The sequence below is a fragment of the Chiloscyllium plagiosum genome, chromosome 37 (assembly GCF_004010195.1).
Source record: "Chiloscyllium plagiosum isolate BGI_BamShark_2017 chromosome 37, ASM401019v2, whole genome shotgun sequence".
Taxonomy (NCBI): Eukaryota; Metazoa; Chordata; class Chondrichthyes; order Orectolobiformes; family Hemiscylliidae; genus Chiloscyllium; species Chiloscyllium plagiosum.
In genome coordinates, this window is record NC_057746.1 from 28,974,925 (window position 1) to 28,995,790 (window position 20,866).

Consider the following 20,866-nt stretch of genomic DNA (forward strand, 5'->3'; position numbering starts at 1 on the left):
GGACTGGGATGGATAAGGTCAGAAGTCATATTACAGCAGATTATAGTCCAATAGGTTTATTTGAAATCACAAGTGCTGCTCCTTCATCAGGTGAAGTTTTCTGACAATTGTTAATGATTTTTGTGGTCATCATTAGACCCTTAATTCCTAATTTTCAGACTTCACCATCTGACATGGTGCCCCTATATTAGAGCCAGAATGTCTGGGTTCAAAGCCCTCTGGCTCTAGAGTTATGTCACAGCATGTCTGAACGGACTAATTACAAATAACTACAATATTATGAGTATTGATAACTCAATATTTCAAAGTAGAGACTAAAAACATTGACCACATCTGAATGAATGTGCAAAGGGAATTTTTAAAGGTCTTGTGTTCTCAAATATTTAATCAATCAAGCAATCTGAGTATCACTGGCAAGGCCAGCATTTATTTCATATCCCTGACTGCCCTCAAGATGATAACTTTTCAAATTTATCTATAATAACATTTCTATTAAATTATGTGCTATCTTCAGTGCTGATCTTTTTTTTTTAGGAGAGATATTGCCTGAGTAGTAACTGCAAACTTTGATTCAGTTGTGCTGAGTCAGAAACTTAATAAAATATGTGTAGGGTATACCTGTCAATATCAATCTTGAGGCTTTCAAGTGACTGGCTCCCCACAAAGGATCGTGGATAGTGAGTTCCAAATTTCCACTAGCCTTTGTCATTAGAAATTGCTTCTTGATTTTATCCCCAAATGTTGGCCTGATGTCCAAGACAAAAGTACAGAAAGTGACAAAGATTCAGTCTCGCAAAGTGTGAGGACATGTGTGTGGGGAAGGTGGGAACACACAACAAATGAACATTACAGTGGAAACATGTGCATAGGTCTCTGCAGATAGCAGGGCTGGCAAATAGTACCGCTCTCTCATGAGAGAGGGACACCTGGTGGTGAGTTAATCTGACGGCCACCATGCTTTAGGAAAGGGGAAAGGTTGAGAAGGGAAGTCCTTCACAGTTACTTCAACCAACTAAAATGTCGCATCAGTTTGTAAGGCAAGCCAGCCATCCTACCAATTGTGCAAAGTGGCTATTGTCTTGGTTGCAGCCAGTAAAGGAATGTAAATTATTACTGATTAACTGTTAGTGAGATTTCAGAGTGCTCTCTCGGGAATCTTGACTAATTACAGCAAGCGTGTGATCACATCAGCAAGGGTGCAGAGGAGATTTAAAACAGTGTTATGGAACTGGAGAATTTTAATTATGGGAGAGGCTTGTTTGAAATAGAGTAGGCGGAAGAGATGGATGATATGCGGTGTATAAAATTGTGAGGCCCAGATAAAGAGTATAGACAGAGGGCAAATACTAGGGGCCAGAGATGTAAAGTAATGGAAGGAGAATAATGGACAGGGTTTGCACCCGGCGGCTGAGGACCAGGACCTCACTGCCAGAAAAAGAGGTTTTTGAGCTTGTTCTCTCTCCATGGATACTGCCTGATCCGCTGTAAGGTCCAGTATTTGTTGCTTTCACCACAATAGATTCAGAAACCCTTTAACTTTAAAAAAGTTTTTTTTTTAAATCACACAACACCAGGTGAAAGTCTGACAGGTTTATTTGGAAGTGCAAGATTTGGGAGATCTGCTGCGTCGTCAGGGAGCTGGTGGTGCAGGATCATGGGACACAGAATTTAGAGCAAAAGGTCTAGTCCAACACCGGCATCTCCGCATCATACTTTAAAAGGATAAATTGTTTAAAGAACTCAGGATAACGGTGTTAAGTGCTTCGAGTTTTTAGCCGTGAGGCCCCTGCGATGAAGTTATACCTCAAATCTATTTTTAGTTTAAAAATAGCTTTATTTGTGCAATTTACTGAGAACAGGACAGCCGCGGCCCTGCCAAGATATGTCATGTAGCGCCACCTCCCGCCTGTGGAGCAACATTACAGGCAGGAAGGTCCCCGGGTTCCTGCAGCTCACAGCTCACTCTACCCAGTCAGTCCCTCTCTACAATTGAGCTTCTATTTGTTTCTTCTCTCCCCCTCCTTCTTTCCCCCAGACTGAGACTGACCCCCATCAGTTTACAGCTGGCAGGAAGCAGTAGGACGGGATGAAATTATGGGATGGATCTGTCAGTGCCCTTTAATCCCGCAGATTGTCGGGGGGGGGGGGGGGGGAGTTTTTCCCGCTGTCATTCCATTCCGAATGGAACAAGGGGAAGACCCTCTCAGTGAAAGTGTGGAGATGGGACATGGTGTCCGCATTGTAAAATGACACCTGTCCACTCTCATAGTCCAGGAAAACCCCGATCTTCCGGGGATTCACACTCAGGGAGAGGGGATTCCATGTGGGGGCAACATAACTATCTCCAGGAATCAGCTCCACATTCCAGAATCCTATCCCCTCCTGGAAGACTCTCAGACCACTCCCACTCTCCACGCCGTCTTCCCTCCCACCTCCACCTCCACCTCCCAGTAATGTCTCTCTGATGTGAATCTCTCTGATGTGAATCCCTCTGATCCCAGGACACAGAGCCAGGAATTAAATCTCTCCGGAGAGTCAGGGAGCGGCTGCTCTGTGTCTCCGAGTCTCACACTGGTCCGGTCCTCAGACAGGATGAGCAGGGGATGCGCTGTGTTTGGATCCAGAGTCAGAGAGGCTGGAGCTGGGGAGAGATCAAATATCACCGTCAGAGATCCAGCTTCTTGCTTTCCTTGTGACTTTCCTTGTTAAGGAACCCACACGGTTCGAACTGTATTCGGCAAATTTATCACGAGGGAAGGAGGCATAGAAGTGTGAAAGACAGAAAGGAGGAGCGGGGTCTGTGGGCACTGGGTTGGTGGAGGGGAGAAAGGTGAGCAGCCTGAGAAAGTAATTATCCAAATACTTATTCAGTGCCTTGATGGTGTTTCCTGTACCATTCTTTTGAGCAGTGAGTTCCAGATACTCGCACTGACATCTGAGTCATTTTCCCCTTCAAATCCCCTCTAAAATTTCTGCTCCTTACCTTAAATCTGTGCCAACCCCCCGAGTTTGGGACTCCTCGAGTAGGGGGTCTCTTTGTAGCTAACCTATTCATGCCCCTCTTTACTGTGTGCACTTCAATCAGGTCCCTCCTCAGCCTTCACTGCTGTGAAGAAAACAACCCCAGTCTGTTTAGTCTGTCTTCACAGCTGTACATCTCCATTTCTCCTCCTTCCTACAGTGTGGCACCAGCGCTGAAACACTACTCTCGCTGTGGTTTAAAGAACATTACATACAGCTCCATCTCTTTGCTCTTCTAATCAATGCCTTGACAAATGAAGGCAAGTATACCATATCCCTTGCTATCTTACTGCCTTTCAGGATCTATGGACATGCGCACCAAGGTCCCTCTGACCTTCTGCTTCCTCCGGTCTGACCAGTCATCGTGTTGGCTTTTGTTTTGTTCATGTTCCCAAAATGCATCATTTAGGTTTGGATTTCAAGTTCCTGATGAAGGGCTTTTTGCCGTTTTCCTGCTCCTCGGATGCTGCCTGACCTGCTGTGCTTTTCCAGCATCACTCTAATCCTGATTCTAATTGCCACTGTTTAGTCATCTAACCAGCTAGTCCATATCATCCCGTAGTCTTGGGCTTTCCTCTTCGCTATTTAACACAGCACTGATTTTTTTTACATTTGATTTTTGCGAATTTCCGGGCTGTACATTCATGTCTAGATCTTTAAGGGACACATCAAAGGAAGAGGGCAGTGAGAAGTGGGGCAGAAAAATGTCAAGCGAAGGAGGGTGAGGGGAATAGGCAGAGGAAAGGGAGGGGAAAAGGAGCTGGGATAGGAACAGACAGCGAGAGATGGGAGGGGGAAATCAGCGAATTGAAGGGGGAAGCGGTATGGGGTGAAGGGCAACCAGTTTTGGGGAGGAGAATGGGAAGCCATGGAGAAAGGCATTGGGGGAATGGGGAGAAGGGTGAGGAGGAGAGGAGAAAGCCGCAGAGGGAGAGGAGTGAATGGGTAGAAACTGGCCTGGGGTGTGACGGAGACAAAAGTGTGGGATAGTGTGTAGAAAATGTCAAATGTTGGACAGCGTGAGTGGGGAGAGACAGCAGCAGGCGGTGGAGTCAGGGTGGAGAGAGGGACCGTGGGGAAATGGAAAGGGGAAGAGCAGAGAGGAGGGGAGAGAGGGACAGGGATGTAAATAAGGCAGACACAGCACGAGAGGGGGAGACAGAGTAGAGGAAGGGGCAGGGACGGACGGGGTGTGTGCACCTTTGGGGATGGGCAGAGAGAGGGAGAGCGGGGAATGGAGAAGGCAACGTCCTTTAGGGAGGAAAGGGGAGACAGAGGAGGAGAGAAATCCGAAGGAAGGGAGAGATGAAACCTGTGGCATGCATTATTGCAGTGAGATACTTCAGACTGGACTGGGGCCTTTGGTCAAAATCCCGGAAGAACAGCGGATTCCCTCGCTCCCTGCCTGCTCGATCAATGGGACTGCTGAAATAATTCGGCTGATCTCAATTCTCACTCACACCGCTGTCAGTTTGCTGAGTTCCCTATTTTAATGTAGATTCTCTGAGGCTGTGAAACCTCTGCTTGATTACCTCCTGTGCTGCTTGAGCCGAGAATACTCCAAAAAGGACACGACACGGCCTTCATTATCCAGAGGAGACTTGCGTTTTCTGCCGTCACCCCTCTTGACTGAGGAGCCTGGATCCACTGAGCTGGTTAGTTGCCTGTTCACACACGGTCCCCAAAGTCTGTGTGTCCTCCCGCGAACACACTGATCAAAATCCTGCTCAGGTGTCCAACAGCCGGGACAAACTCGTGTTCACATCCTGAGATCCGTGCTCCCTTCCTGGGTTTATCCAGACCCCTTCACTGTTAATAAACACAGTGCTGGGTACTTCAGTCACTTACTCAGAGGAACCCACAGAAACAAAATGTGAAAAGGCGTTAACAGCCGGCAACGCGAGTATTTAATACGAGGCCTTAGATCCCCTTAGTCTTTTCAGAACAGGATTTATCAGCAGAATTATTACCAGAGCTTTACCGGAATTATTAACATCTATCATTGCTCTCCTCTGTGTAAGTGACTTTAAACTTTCTGACAGGGCGCTATCAGCTACTGAGATCATTGTCACTCAGTCTGTAATTATTGAATAGTCGATGTCACCAATTTGACTTCGCTGGAATACTTAAGAATTGATTTCAGTGTCCAGTAGCCCATGTCCGTTCAAACGTTTCGTATTCGTGAACTTATACAAATGTCTTTTAACACGGGAGTGTTATAAAACAAAACCCGGCAGCCAGGCCCGTTTGGAGCTAGAAGGTCGTGTGAACAAAAGCCTGGCCAAAGAGGGATGTTTGAAGGGAGAAGGGTGAAAGCGAAGTCGAGATACCGAGGGGTCAGGGGGAAGGAGGGCAACCCAGAGAATCGGGCCCAGGCAACTGGAAGATAGAGCTATCAGTGAGCGACTCAAATCAAGGGTCCTCCCAGAGGACAGCGATACAGGAGTGCAGATATCTCAGAGGGGTTTGCACTGGAGCTGATCTGGTAAATATAGAGACAGCAGAGAGGTTGTGGATTTCAAAGTAAGGTGGAGAATAATAAAACCCAGATTTCCTTTCACCAGGAGTCCAGGGGTGGGGGCTTGGTGCTGTGTGTACAGGAAACGTGAGAGTTTGACAGTAGGGGGTGGGATGTGGAGATCTGTCCGGAATGGGATGGAACTATCTCCATTGGGTTTTTTTTAAAATAAAAGACATGTTCTGCAGGGGGCTGGTTTTGATTTCGTTGCGTCTCTGACTCAATATTCTAAGAGAAAACTAAACTTGGGGATCCCGGAAAGAATGACAATCCAAGTGTAAAACTCACGAGAATTTATTCCCGGTACGATACCGGTATTTCTGGGATTTCACAAACAGTGGGCGAGTGCGGGAATTCGATGAAAATAAAACCTAATGCACAAAACCGCTTAGTTTTGTCCATGCTTTTCAGTAAAAGTACAGCCATAGAATTCACTCTGAGAGTCCTCACCTGGTAGGGCTCTTAACCATCAAAGGCATTCCTCACTTTTTCTGGGTCTGATGAAGGTCACCGAAACGTTAACTCTGATTTCTCTGCACATATCCTGCCAGATCTGCTGAGCTTTTCCATCAATTCCTGTCTTCACCTTTCCTGCTCTTTTCACGAACGTTTTTTTCCTGCAGTTCTGAGGGTCTGTCAGGAGGAGGCAGCCGTGTATCTTGTATCAAAGAGAGACCAGCACCTCACCCCATCCCAGAAACAAGGTACACCCACAGTGAATTCGGGAAATGGAGCAGCCAATATAGACAAAGTACGACCCTGAGAAGTACAAACAGAAAATAAAATAATTCGTCGGTTAATGTCTCATGGAAGGTTCTGGTTGTCTGAAAAACGCTGGTCTCGTCACGGGGAGGATACTGCCGCCTCACAGCGCCAGACACCGGGTTCGATTCCAACTTCAGGCGACTGTCTGTGTGGATTTTGCACATTCTCCACCCCCCCCCCCCCGTGTCTGCCAGGGTTTCCTCCGGGTGTTCCGGTTTCTTCCCACAGTCCAAAAATGCGCAGGTCAGGTGAATTGGCCATACTTAAATTGCCCATGGTGTTAGGTGCATTAGTCAGAGGTAAATGTAGGTAATAGGGTAGGGAAAATGGGTCCGGGCGGGTTTCCTCTTGGAAATGTCGGTGTGGACTTGTTGAGCCAAATGGCCTGTTTCCACACTGGACGGAACCTAATATAATCTAAAACAAGACTCACCTGCTCCTGTGTCCGGTGCGATCTGAAACCACGGCCCCTTCGGCCCATCGAGCCTGCACTGACCTATCTACATTCATTTCACATTTTAGCATTTGACCCATAGCCGTGAATGTTACGACAGTTCAAGAGCTCATCCAAGGACTTTTTAAAAAGGGTTTCCGCCTTAAACCATCGCAAACAATGCACTCCAGACTCGCATCGCCCTAAACGAAAAACATTTTCCCTAAATCCCACATAAATCTCCCATTCCTCTTAACATTGTCCCCCCGCCCCCCCGATGTTGACGCTTCGAATAATGGCAACAGCTTCTCTCTCTCTCCATCCTGCCCATACCCCTTTTCATCGTGTACGCTTTAATCAGATCCAGTCTCATTCTTGTCTGCTTTAAAGAAGACGTGACGTGGAGGTGCCGGTGTTGGGCTGGGGTGGCCATGGTCAGAAGTCACATGACAACAGGTTATAGTCCAACAGGTTTGGTTAAAATCACAAGCTTTCGGGCCGCTGCTGCACTCCATGTCACGAAGGAGCAGGGCTTCGAAAGCTTGTGATTTCAAAAAAACCTGATGTTCTGTGACTTTCTGACCTAAAGATCGCTACCCGAGCCTATCCAGCACCTCTTCATAACTGAACTGCTCCATCCTGTGAATCTGGACTGCGCCACTTCCTAAGCGACAGTGACCTTACACTGAACAATGTTGAAACTTTATTGCTGGAACAGCACAGCAGGTCAGGCAGCATCCAGGGAACAGGAGATTCGACGTTTCGGGCACAGGCCCTTCTTCAGGAATGAGCAGAGAGTGTTCAGCAGGAGAAGATAAACGGTAGGGAGGAGGGACTTGGAGGAGGGGCGTTGGAAATGTGATAGGTGGAAAGAGGTCAAGGTGAGGGTGATAGGTCGGAGTAGGATGGAGGCGGAGAGGTCAAGAAGAAGACTGCAGGTCAGGAAGGCAGTGCCGGGCTGGAGGGATTCGGCTGAGACAAGTTGGGGGGAGGGGGGATGAAGAAACTGGTGAAGTTCAAGTTCATCCCCTGTGGTTGGAGGGTTCCCAGTTGGAAGATAAGACGCTCCTCCTCCGACCGTCGGGTTGTTGTGGTTTGGCGGTGGATGAGTCCAATGACCTGCATATCCTCGGTGGAGTGGGAGGGGGAGTTGAAATGCTGTGCTACAGGTTGGTTGGGTTGGTTCGTCCGGGTGGCCCAGAGGTGCTCTCTGAATCGCTCCGCAAGTAGGCTGCCTGTCTCCCCAATATAGAGGAGGCCACACCGGCTGCAGCGGATGCAGTAGATGATGTGGGTGGAGGTGCAGGTGAATCTGTGGCGGATATGGAAGTTTCCTTTGGGGCCTTGGAGAGAAGTGTGGGGGGAGGTGTGGGCGCAAGTGTTGCACCTCCTGCGGTTGCAAGGGAAGGTGCCGGGAGTGGAGGTTGGGTCGGTGGGGGGTGTGGATCTGACAAGGGAGTCGCGGAGGGAGTGGTCTCTACGGAAAGCTGATAGGGGAGGGGATTGTTTGCGATGGGCGTTTTCCACTCTAATTATTCTCATTCTTGGAAGGCGCAATAAAAATATGAGTTTTAAGAAGCTACTTTGTTTGATACTTTTTAACTTCATAGTTAAATTCATCAATTTGTTACATAATTTAAAATCCGAAAGAACTGTTAATCAGAAACAAATACAGAAGTTGCTGGAAAAGCTCAGCTGGTCTGGCATCATCTATGGAGAGAAAGCAAAATTGACGTTTTGGGGCCAGTGACACTTCTTCGGAAAGTCTTTTTTGTTTGCTGGTCCTGATTGTTGTGTGAAGAATGCTGATCAGAAACAGGGGGACCTTCCCTGCATCTCCTCACACTGGGAACTGAAGCCTTCTCTTCAGACAGAGGCAGATTTGCTTTCACATCTACAGGAACAAGATTGGGCCCTCTGGGCTGGAAATCTCTGCTGCCATTTCATTGGATTGTGGAGAATCTCAAATCGTTTCACCCGTTTTTGCTTCACATTCCCTGATCTTGCCTGTAAATTCATCATGTCTCAGGGGAAAATAAAAATCTACATTGTCTTTAACATCTGTTTGTGATAAAGCAAACATCAGAATCTCACTCCTGAATCATTCAGTTTTACATATAGTGATGATGATTCCTCCCCTTCCCAATATCTCCTTCTTCCTCCCTTCTTCTCAGGCTGACCATTGGAGAAAAGAGTTTCCAAAATTGAACAAAGATATGTCCCCAGGGGCGGATTGCTGAAGGGTTCTGAGGAAGGATCATCGGACCGGAAACATTCAATCTGATTCTCTCCACAGATGCTGCCAGACCTGTTGAGCTTTTCCAGCAATTTCTGATTTGGGTTCTGATTTCCAGCATCTGCAGTTCTTTCAGGGTTCCCCAGAGGGCTGACATTGACTCGATGTGTGAATTCTGTTTCTCTCTCCAGAGATGCTGCCAGACCTATTCAGTTTTTCCAACATTCTGACAAAAGGCAGAGAGTTAGGATAAAAGGTTCTTTTTTGTAATGGCAGCTGGTGACAAGTGGGGCCGCAGCTGTTCACTTTATATATTAATGATCTGGATGAAGGGACTGGGGGCATTCTGGCAAAGTTCGCTGATGATACTAAGTTAGGCAGACAGGCAGGTAGTACTGAGGAGGTGAGAAGGCTGCAGAAAGATTTACACAGTTTCGGAGAGTGGTCCAGGAAATAGCTGATGAAATTCAACGCGAGCAAGCATGAAGTCTTGCACTTTGGAAAAAAGAATACAGACATGGACAATTTTTTAAATAGTGAGAAAATTCATAAAGCCAAAGTACAAAGGGATCTGGGAGTACTGGTTCTGGATTCTCTCAAGGTTGAATTGCAGGTTGAGTCTGTGATTAAGAAAGCAAATGTAATGTTGTCATTTTTTTCAAGAGGGTTGGAATATAAAAGCAGCGATGTGCTTCTGAGACTGTACAGAGCTCTGGTTAGGCCCTATTTAGAATGGAATACCTGATGAAGGGCTTATTCCTGATGAAGGGCTTTTGCCCGAAACGTCAATTTTACTGCTCCTCGAATGCTGCCTGAACTGCAATGCTCTTCCAGCACCACTAATCCAGAATCTGGTTTCCAGCATCTGCAGTCATTGTTTTTACCCCATTTAGAATACTGTGTCCAATTTTGGGCTCCGCACCTCAGGAAGAACATACCGACACTGGAGGGTGTCCAGCAGAGATCCACCTGAATGCTCCCTGGAATGGTAGGCCTAACATATGATGAACAGCTGAGGAGCCTGGAATTGTACTCAGTAGAGTTTAGAAGGTTGTGGGGAGATCTAATAGAAACTTACAAGATTATGTATGGCGTAGAAAGGGTGGACCCTGGGAAGTTGTTTCCGTTATGCGGGAGACTAGGATTTGTAGGCACAATCTTAAAATTAGAGGGAGTCAACTTAGAACGGAATGAGGAAACCCTTCTTCAGCCAGAGAGTGGTGAGCCTGTGGAATTCATTGCCGCAGAGCACAGTGGAGGCCAGGACATTGAGTGTCTTCAATGCAGAGATTGATAAATTCTTGATCTCGCAAGGAATTAGGGGCTACGTTAAGTGGAATTGAAATGCCTATCAGCCATGATGAAATGGCAGAGTGGACATGATGGGCCTAATGGCCTTGCTTCCACTCCTATGTCTTATGGTCTTATGGTCTAACATTCTTTGTGTTTCTTTTCCGTTTCATTCCTCCTCTCAAATCTCCTCAGAAATCCGCCTCCTACTGTCTGAATGACAGAGGTTTCAATCAATCGATTCACTTACCCCCACATATCCCGCCTCATAAACACTGAGTGACAGCTGTCCTTTTCAATCCACTGCCCCATGTCTGATTTCTCCCTGCCCTTTCTCTGATTGATATGCCTCTGGTCCAAATCGCAAAGTGATAGTGGACAGGATTCCAGGTCTCTGGATGTGAAGATCAACTTTCTGTTAGGGGATTAAGTTCTGTTTCATTCTTTCATTTCAATTCTCTTTGATATTTAAATCTCTTTTTACACCATTTAGTACATGCCTTGCTCTATTTTATTCTTGGAAGACCTGATTGTGGCCAATATTAGAATTAATTTGCCACTGTCTTGTCCACTGAATGAACGTAGCAATGCCACTCTGTAATGTGTTGCGTCTCTGACAATGGCAGCTATTGTTGTACCACTGGGAATATTTAGATATAATACCGTGCGATCATAAGATATTCAAGCAGAACTTAGGCCATTCGCCCATCAAGTCATGGCTGATAGGTTTTCAAACCGATTTCCACCTTTCTCCCCATAATATTGATGCCTTGGCAATCAATAATTTATCTACCTCTGTTTTAAATATACTCAATGATCTGGCCTCCACAGCCTTTTTCTGTGGCAATGAATTCCACAGATTCACCACTCTCTGATGAGTTTCTCCTTATCTCCGTTCTAAGGGTCTTGTCTTTCCTCTAAGGCTGTGCCCTCAGCCTCCTCTCCTGCCAATGGAAACATCTTCCCAATCTCCACTCTGTCTAGACTGTTCAATATCCTAAAAATTTCAATTAGATCTCTCCTCATCCTTCTAAATTCCACCAAATATAATTCCTAGAGTCTTCAAACCTTCCTCATACGTAAAGACTTCCATTCCTGGGACTAGACTCGTGAATCTCCTCTGATCCACTCCCAGGCCCAGTACATCTTTCCTGAGGTATGGGGCCCAAAATTGCTCATACTACTCTAAATGTGATCGGACTAGAGCTTTATAAAGGCTCAGCATTAGATCCTGCTTTTTTATTCTAGTCCTCTCGAGGTGAATGACAACATTGTATTTGCCTTCCGAGCTACCGACTCTCCTGTATGTTTATCTTCAAAGAAGCCTGGACTAGGGCTCCCAAGTCCTTTTGCAAATCAAACTCCTGAATTTTCTCCCCATTTCAAAAATAGTCCAGGCCTCTTTTCTTCCTACCAAAGTGCATGACCTCACACTTCCCCACTTTGTATTTCAAATGCCACTTCCTTGCCCACTCTCCTGACTTGTCTAAATCTTTCTCCAACCTTCTTGTCTTCTTAATGTTACCTGTCCTCTACCTAACTTTGTATTATCTGCAAACTTAGCCAGAATGCCCTCAGTTCCTTCATCCAAATCATTAATGTATAAAGAGAAAAGTTTTGTTCCCAACACCAACTCTTGTGGAACACCACTAGTCGCTTCCATCCTGAGAAGGACCATTTTATCCCCACTCTCTGCCTTTTACCAAACAGGCAAGCTTCTATCCATGTGAGGACCTGGCCTTACACATCATGGGCCCTTATCTTGTTCAGCAGCATCCCGTGCAGCACCTTATCAAAGGCCTTCTTGAGTCCAGGTAAGTAACATCCATTGACTCTCCTTGGTCTAACCTGCTCATTACATGCTCGAAGAATTCTTTCAGATTTGTTAAGCATGACCTTGGCTTGATGAAACCATGCTGACTTTGTCCTCTTTTACCACGCACTTCTAAATATTCAGAAATCTCATCCTTCGCATTGGACTGCAAAATCTTACCAATGACGCAGGTCAGGCCTGTAATTTCCCATCTTTTGCATTGCTCCCTTCGTAAACAGGGGTGTTAGATTAGCGATTTTCCAATCCTCTGGGACCCTCCTTGATCCAGTTATACCTGAAAAATCACTACTATTGATAGTCTGGATGGAGAAATGGCAGATGGAATTTAATCCAGGCAAATGTCAAGAGATACATTTTGGAAGGTCTCATGCAGGAGAGAAGAATACAGTAAATGGCAGTATTCTTAGAAGTATGTGAAGATGGCATAAAGTTCCACCGTTCCCTGAAAGTGGCAACACAAGTGATATAGCAAGTAGATGCCACACTTGCCTTTAGCAGTCGAGAGACAGAGTATTACAAATTGGCAAGTCATGTTGCAGCTGTACAGAACTTTACTAAGGCCACATGGAATTCTGGTCACCACATTACCCAAAGAATGTTGTACCAGAATATTGAGTGGTCCTGGAAGGTGCTTTATAAATGCAAGCCTTTCTTCTCTTTCCTGTTAAATCTCTCCTACATTGAGACACTTTTTAAACCTTCCTCCTTATTGCAAACACTAATCATCATTCTTTGGTGGCAATTGTTCGATAATTGCTCCTGCAAAGCAACAATCTTAAAGATGCTATATAAAGGCAATTTGAGATCATCCAACAAGGTGTCAGACATCAGTTTAGTTTTATCCTCCGACAGCCTGATGTGAGGAAGCGAAGAATGTCTTTGAAACAATAACAGGAATTGCTTGAAAATCTCAGTGGAGCTGGCAGCATCTGTGGAGAGAAATCAGATTTAACACTTCTGGCCAGTGATCTTTCCTCAGAACTCAAATTTTTGAAGTTCAGTCTTTTAAAGAGTAAAGGTAGTGTGACAAGAGGCCATGTCTCAGGGCTGAAAATAGTTAACAAGGTGGGGGGTGGGGGGAGGATGGTCCATTTCAATAACTGGGTTTCGTGTTTGCTACATTGTCTCATTATATCATCCTTGAAAAGGCACTTCATTGGCAATGAGGTTAGTCTAATCTCAGTGGTGGGCATGACTTGGAGGTGCTGGTGTTGGACTGGGATGGACAAAGTTAAAGAATCCTGCTGAAGAATGTATGCCCGAAACATCGATTCTCCTGCTCCTCGGATGCTGCTGGGCTGCTGTGCTTTTCCAGCACCACACTCGTGACTCTAATCTCCAGCATCTGCAGTCCTCCCTTTCTCAAAGTTATAAATCACACAACACCAGGTTATAGTCCAACAGGTTTATTTGGAAGCACCAGCTTTCAGAGTGCTGCTTCTTCACCTGATGAAGGAACAGTGCTCTGAAAGCTAGTACTCCCAAATAAATCTGTTGGACTGTAACCTGGAGTTGTTTGATTTTTAACTCATTGGTGGGGAATTGATTAGAAGCAATTCTGAGAGATCGAATTAACCTGCACTCTGTGAGGTAGCCATTAATCAAGGGTGACATGGTGGGTCAGTGGTTAGCACTGCTGCCTCACTGCACCAGGGACCTGGGGTCAATTCCAGCCTTGGACAACTGTGTGTGTGGAGGTGCACATTCTCTCTGTGTCTGTGTATGTTTCCTCTGGATGCTCTGGATTCCTCCCACAACCCAAACCTGTGCATGATGGGTGAATTGGCCATGCTAAATTGCCCATCGTGTTCAGGGCTGTGTAGGCTAGGTGCATTAGTCAGGGGTAAATAGAGAGTAGGGGAATAGGTCTGGCTGGGTTACTCCTGGGGGGGTCAGTGTGGATTTGTTGGGCAGAGGGCCTATTCCTAATTCTTAATAACAGTCAGCATGGTTTTGTCAAGGGGAGGGTCATGCCTGACCAACTTGATTGGACTTTCTGAAGTGACAATCAGTTGTATAGATGAGGACAATGCTTTGCAGCTAGTCAACTTGGATTTCAGCAAGGATTTTGAAAAGGTCCCATATGGGAGACTGAGAACGAAAGTAAGAGCCTGTGGTTCCATGAAATTCTGCTAATTGGATCCATAGTTGATACAATTACAACATTTAAAGGCATTTGAATGGGAAGGGTTTAGAGGAATATGGGCCAAGTGTTGGCAAATGGGCCTAGATTTATTTAGGATATCTGTTCAGTGTGGACAAGTTGGACAGAAGGGTCTGATTCCATGCTGTACATCTGTATGACTCCACGACTTTGGGAAGCTCCAAGGACCAGAAAGATGTTGGTATGCATATCCATCAGTGCCTTAAGGAAACAGGACAGGTGAATAAAGTAGGAAAGAAGGCATATTTGTGCTTGCATTGATTAGTTGAGGCATTGAGTTTAAGAGCAAGGGTGTTATGCTGGAACTGTATAAAGCACTGGTTAGACCACAGCTGGAGTGTTGTGTTTGGTTCTGGAAACCACATTATAGTTAGGAAGTGATTGTACAGGAGAAGGTGCAGAGGAGATTTACCAGGATGTTGCCTGGACTGGAGAGTTCAGTTGTGAAGAGACATTGGAGGTGTTTTCATTGGAGCACTGAGGGAGAACATTACGGGAACTTGAACAGGTGCAGGAAATCCATGGGATCTGGGAGGGGGTTGGGGTTGAGGGAAACTTGAACTCACTGCTTGTTTTAAAAAAATTCTCAAGGTCAGGTTCGTAGGAGAGTAGTCTGACACAGAACAAACGACCAAGAGGCGAGTCTGCTAGAATATGGGCATTTTATTCCCCGCAGCGTCGCCACAACGGGTCTGGCTTATACTCACTCTACATGTTACCAAAACTGGGAGCCGTCAGTTCTCGTAGGGCGGTTGCCAACAACCCACGCTCGGCGGTTAAACGTAACCCCGGAGCAGACTCACCGAACTGGAGACTTTTCCAGCTGATATACTCTTTTCCAGATATAAACATTCATGTGAACAGCAGAGCAAGGCTAAAAAACACATTCCATTCTGGTTACATACAGATAAGAAGATTCACACGGGACTAAGCAACACCTCCATTCCGGTTAGATTCACACATGTATTGGGACATAATTTTTAACCGTTTCACCACATTCCACTGCTTGGAATTTTACACCACACTGCTTGGAGTGGTATTAGAAGTTAAAACGCCTCTCTACATTTAAAGAACATGTAAAGATGGGTGGCAAGGTGGCTCAGCGGTGAGCACTGCTGCCTTATAACACCAGAGACCCAGGTTCAATTCCCCCGCGGGTATTGTCTGTACGGAGTTTGCACATTCTTCCTGTGTCTGCGTGGGTTTGCTCCGGCTTCATCTAAAAGATGTGCAGGTCAGGTGAATTAGCTATGCTAAATTACCGGTGGTGTTAGGTGAAGGGGTAAATGTAGGGGAATGGATCTGGGTGGGTTTCTCTTCGGAGGGTCGGTTGGGCCGAATGGCCTGTTTTCACACTGCAAGTAATCGAATCTATAAAAAAAATTGGATATACTCATGAAGTGCTGTCACAATGAACCGAATTTGTATCTTTCCGTTAGCACTTATCCCGAAAGTCAATACTGACCATTGTGAGACAGTAAATGAGCTGGAGACCAGGGGTGGGAGAGATGATTTCTTTTGGGGTGGTCCCGCCCTTCCGCAGTGTGAGTTTGACGCCCGAAAACTTTTGGCTCAACTGTGCACCGATTAGAGAAGCGGAACTGATATCAAATAGAAACTGAAAGCTCTGATCGCTTCTCCATTTTGTCATCCTTGCCGAATTTTTTGGAGGAATTTAATCGGTGAGTTTGGGGGTAATTTGAGCTCCTATCAGTTTGTGTAATTGACTCCGATCTCCCTATCGGTGGGGACGTCCTGGATCACGCACTCAGTCCCGAGGGGAGTGGGAGTCTCAGTCCAGGAACCGAACAGAGGCTGGGAGGGCCTGGCTGTGGGAGGACGGAGCCTGGGTGATGGGGAGAGCGGGTCGCAGGGGACATGGTGGGTAAATATTAACCCGTCTGGTCCCTTGTGGGACAGGAGATTCTGGGTGTTCCCAGCTCCAAACGATACCGTCTCCATGACTGGATGGTTCCCAGGTTTCGCTTTACAACAATGACCGCATCTTAAAAGAAGAGGATTTTCATTCGTGCGTGAGATTCTCATACCCCTTTCCTTCCAGATTATCGGGAATATTGGCGGCATAGTGGTTAGCACTGCTGCCTCACAGCGCCAGAGACCCGGGTTCAATTCCCCCCTCAGGAATGTGGAGGTCTGTGGAGTTTGCACATTCTCCCCGTGTCTGCGTGAGTTTCCTCCGGGTGCTCGTTTCCTCCCACAGTCCAGCTTAGGTTAGGTGAAGCGGTAAATGTAGGGGACTGGGATTGGGTGGGTTGCACTTCGGCGGGTCGGTGTGCCCCAAAGGGCCTGTTTCCACACTGTAAGTAATCTAAGCGTCACCTGAATCGGGTTGTTAGTCCGTCCTTTACCTCAGGAGGTTGTGGGTTCAAGTCGCACTTCAGGATATAGGTATATAAAACCGAGAGTGACACTCCAGAGCAATAAAGAGAGAGTGATTGAAGATAAGACGTCAATTCAAGTCATTAAGTATGTTGAAGAGCAGGCGAGTTATTCTCGGCCATAGAGTTATGCAGCACCGACGCAGATCCTTCGGCCCAACTGAACTAGTCCATTTGGCCCATACTCCTCCACACATTTCCGACTCAAATGACTTTGTACTCGCTTCTCGAATTTTCTCTGACAGCTCGTCCCATATACCACCTTCTGTGGAAAAAGTTGCTCTTTAGCTCCCTTTCAAATCTTTGCCCTCTCACCTTAAAACTATGCCCTCTACTTTTCCACTCCCCTACCCCCAGGAAAATACCTTGGGTATTCACATTGCCTGTGCCTCTCATGATTTTATAAACCTCAATAAGATCAAGGGGAAAACAAGTCCCAGTTTTCCAGCCTCTTCTTATAACTCAAACTCTCCAGTCTGGGCAGCATTCTTAAACCTTTTTGTACCGTTTCGAGTTTAATAATAACTTTTAATAATAAATACAAGAGTATTTTGCAGAACTTGAAATGTGGCCTCAATAATGTTTGCACAGTTGCAACATGACATCCCAACTCCTGTACTGGAGGTTCAGACCAATGAATGCAAACATGCCAAATATTGCTTTCACCACCTTCCCTGCCTGTAATGCCACTTTCAAGGAAATATTTACCTACATCCTGACATTTCCTTGTTTGACAACATTCCCCAGGGCCTTAACGTTAACTGTATAAGTCCTGCCCTGATTTGCCTTACTGAAATGCAATACCTGAATGTGTCTTGATCAATATTAATCCCTCATTCAGCATTACAACAATTAGATGATCTATTCATGTTGGTGTTTGTGGAGCTTGCTATGCACAGATGGATTGCTGTTTTCCCACATAGCAACATTGATTATGCTTCAGAAATACTTCATTATCTGTGAAAAACTTTGGGATGTCATCAAATGTGCTATGTAAATGTGAGTTTTTTTAAATGGAGGCATTCATTGTTGTTAAGGAGTTTGGCAGAATTGGTGTAGTGGAGATGTGATCATTTATGTGGATAACTTGAGGTTATAAATGTAAGACAGTCACTAATAAATCCAATGGGCAATTCAGCAAAAACTTTCTCAGCGAGAGAGCGGTGAGAATATGAAACTTACTGAATGGTCTCAATATATTTAAAAGAAAGCTAAATTAACACAGTTGGAAGAAAGGAACAGAAATAAATTTACTCCAACATCATAACCATTTTATAATCCTGCCCTAACTATTTGTTGAGCCTGTCAATATGAAAAAAAAACATTTATGCCATCTCTTGCTTCCTGTTAGCCAGCCAATTTCCTATGCATGGAGAAAGCGAGGACGGTCGATGACACTAAAGTTGAAGGTGTAGTGGACAGCAAAGAAGGTTACCTCAGAGGACAATGGGATCTTGATCAGATGGGCCATTGGGTTGAGGAATGGCAGATGGAGGTTAATTTAGATAAATGTGAGGTGCTGCATTTTGGGAAAGCAGATCTTAGCAGAACTTATACACTTAATGGAAAGATCTTGGGGAGTGTTGCTAAACAAAGAGACCTTGGAGTGCAGGTTCATAGCTCCTTGGAAGTGGAGGCCAATAGGATAGTGATGAAGGCATTTTTATGCTTTCCTTTATTGGTCAGAGCATTGAGTATAGATGTTTGGAGGTCATGTTCCTGCTGTACAGGTCATTGGTTAGGCCACTTTTGGAATATTGTGTGCAATTCTGGTCTCCCTCTTATCAGAAAGATGTTGTGAAACTTGAAAGAGTTCAGAAAATATTTACAAGGATGTTGCCAGGGTTGGAGGATTTGAGCTATAGTGAATAGACTGGACCTGTTTTCTCTGGAGGGTCAGAGGTTGAGGAGTGACCTTATAGAGGTTTATAAAATCATGAAGGGCATAGATAGGGTAAATAGATAAGATCTTTTTCCTGGGGTGGGAGGAGTCCAGAACTAGAGGGCATAGGTTTAGGATGAGGGGGAAAAATTCATAAGGGATCTAAGGGGCAACCTTTTCGCACAAAGGGTAGTGTGTGTATGGAATGAGCTGCAAGAGGAAGTGGTGGAGACTAATACAATTACAACATTTAAAAGGCTTATGGATGGGTATATGAATTGGAAGGGTTTGGAGGGATATGGGCCCAAGCGCTGGCAAATAGGTCTAGATTAATTTAGCATATCTGGTCAGCATGGAATTGGACCGAAGGATCTGTTTCCATATTGTACATCTCAATGACTCTATGACTCTATGTCATCTTTACATGTTATATGATTTTTTTTCTTTATGTTTGATGCAACCTTTAACATTTTTCATTAAAGATAGGTAGTTGGTCCATCCTTTGAAATGTTTCTAATTACCACGTAGATATTCTGTAAAATGTAGAGATTTGTAAATCATTGCATAAGTACAGTAAAGATTATGATGTGAAATTTTGGACAAGACTGTAATGTAAATGTTTGTATCTAGATATCTGTCAGTACATGTGGATATATATTCATGCATGCTTCAATGACTGAAGCTGGAATACTCAGTTGTGTCATTTCATGTGTTTTTTGTGTGTAATGTGAACTCTCTAATATTATTTCAGGCAGTTGCAACCCATCATTTTCTGAATATGCTGACATCGAATTTCTGAATTTCCGAAATGTTTCTCCTGCTTCAGATTCTTGTTTGGATCTTCTATGGTAGGAGAACAACATTTAATAAATAATAACTAATATTAGTTTTTAATTTTTTTTTGTCTGGTAAAAGTGGTAGCTTACAAATACTGAGTTGGAAGACAAGGATTTTTTATTCATTCATCGGATAAAGTAAAGTTGCTATTGTTCCAGAGGGCCGTAGGGCTGCTCTCTCATTAGAGAGATGAATGGTGACGGTTGAACCTGAGGTTCACCATGCCTTAGGTGAGGGGTGAGATTGAGAAGGAAGAACCTTCATGGGAACCTCAGCCAGGGTGGGATTTGAAACTCTACTGTTGCTGTTATTCCAGCTGTCTGGCCAACTGAGTTAACCGAGTCCTATACAGGGTGTAGGGACACCCATGGTGTGACGAGAGAGAGACTTTCAGGTTTTTTTATCCAACATCATTGAAAGAATGGCAATATATTTCCAAAGCAGTAAAGTGAGTGGCTTGAAGGAGAACTTGCAAGTGGTAGTGTATTCCCATGTATCTGCTACTCTTATCTTTCTGGATGGTGGACATCATGGCTTTGGAAAGTGCTGTCAAAGATGTCTTGGTGAGTTGCGGTATTGAATTTTACAAGTTCCCACTAATGTGCACTGCTTGTGCAGTCAGTGAATATTAAATGTCTTGGATGGGGTAATAACCAATGGACCACTTTATCCTGGATAATGTCAAGCTTCTTAAGTGTTGATGGAGTTGCACTGATCTTGGCAAAGCCCACACTAGGGATTTCTGTAAGTAACCGAGGCTGGTTGTTCAGGTTGGCACTGAGGAAATGCTGCATTGCCAGATGGTCAGTACTATGGGAAATGTGAACTATTTTCTTAGTTCTCTGTCTGTTTATCTCTCACTCTGGTGCTTCTCCACGTTTCCCTCTCCCCTTCCCTCACTCTCTCTTTGTTCCTTTTGTCTCTCTGTTTCTTTCTCTCTGTCTGACTGCCTCCCCCTCTCTGTCTTATTATTCATGATATAACTGTAATGACCTTTGTGAAGACTGATGGATCTCATTCTCTAGCTCTCTCTCTATGCTGGCTGTTCCAGAAACTGCAGCAGATTTACATGTGACAGGACCATTTGACCCCATCATGGGGGTTGTTGGGGACGATGTCATCCTGGACTGTGTGCTGATCACGGCTGTAGCCCCAGAGAATATCGAAGTCCGCTGGATCAACATGGAATATGGCTACAACTCACCCATCCACATGTACACTGGGAGAGCAGACGACCTAACATTTCAACCCTCAACCTACAATGGCCGGACTGAGATGTTTCTCGATGAAGTGGCACAGGGGAATCTCTCTCTCAGGCTTAAAGATGTCAGCGTCTCCGATAGGGGACAGTACCAGTGCTTCGTTGTGTCCAATGACAAGCATAGCGATATCACAGTGACCCTGAATGTTACAGGTCAGTGATCATTTCAAAACCATTATTCTTGACTTCCTTGCTGAAGGTGATAGAGAAACATTAACCATGACAG

At 45.2% G+C, this 20,866-nt stretch overlaps 1 protein-coding gene across 1 annotated transcript in view; it reads left to right on the forward strand.

Moving 5' to 3' along the window:
* Positions 1–20,866, forward strand: part of LOC122541548 (butyrophilin subfamily 2 member A2-like) — an 82,010-nt gene that overhangs the window by 27,368 nt on the left and 33,776 nt on the right. The window contains exon 19 of the mRNA XM_043678377.1: positions 20,405–20,793. Within this exon, the coding sequence (XP_043534312.1) occupies positions 20,405–20,793 (389 nt within the window). The remainder of the gene's footprint in view (positions 1–20,404; positions 20,794–20,866) is intronic.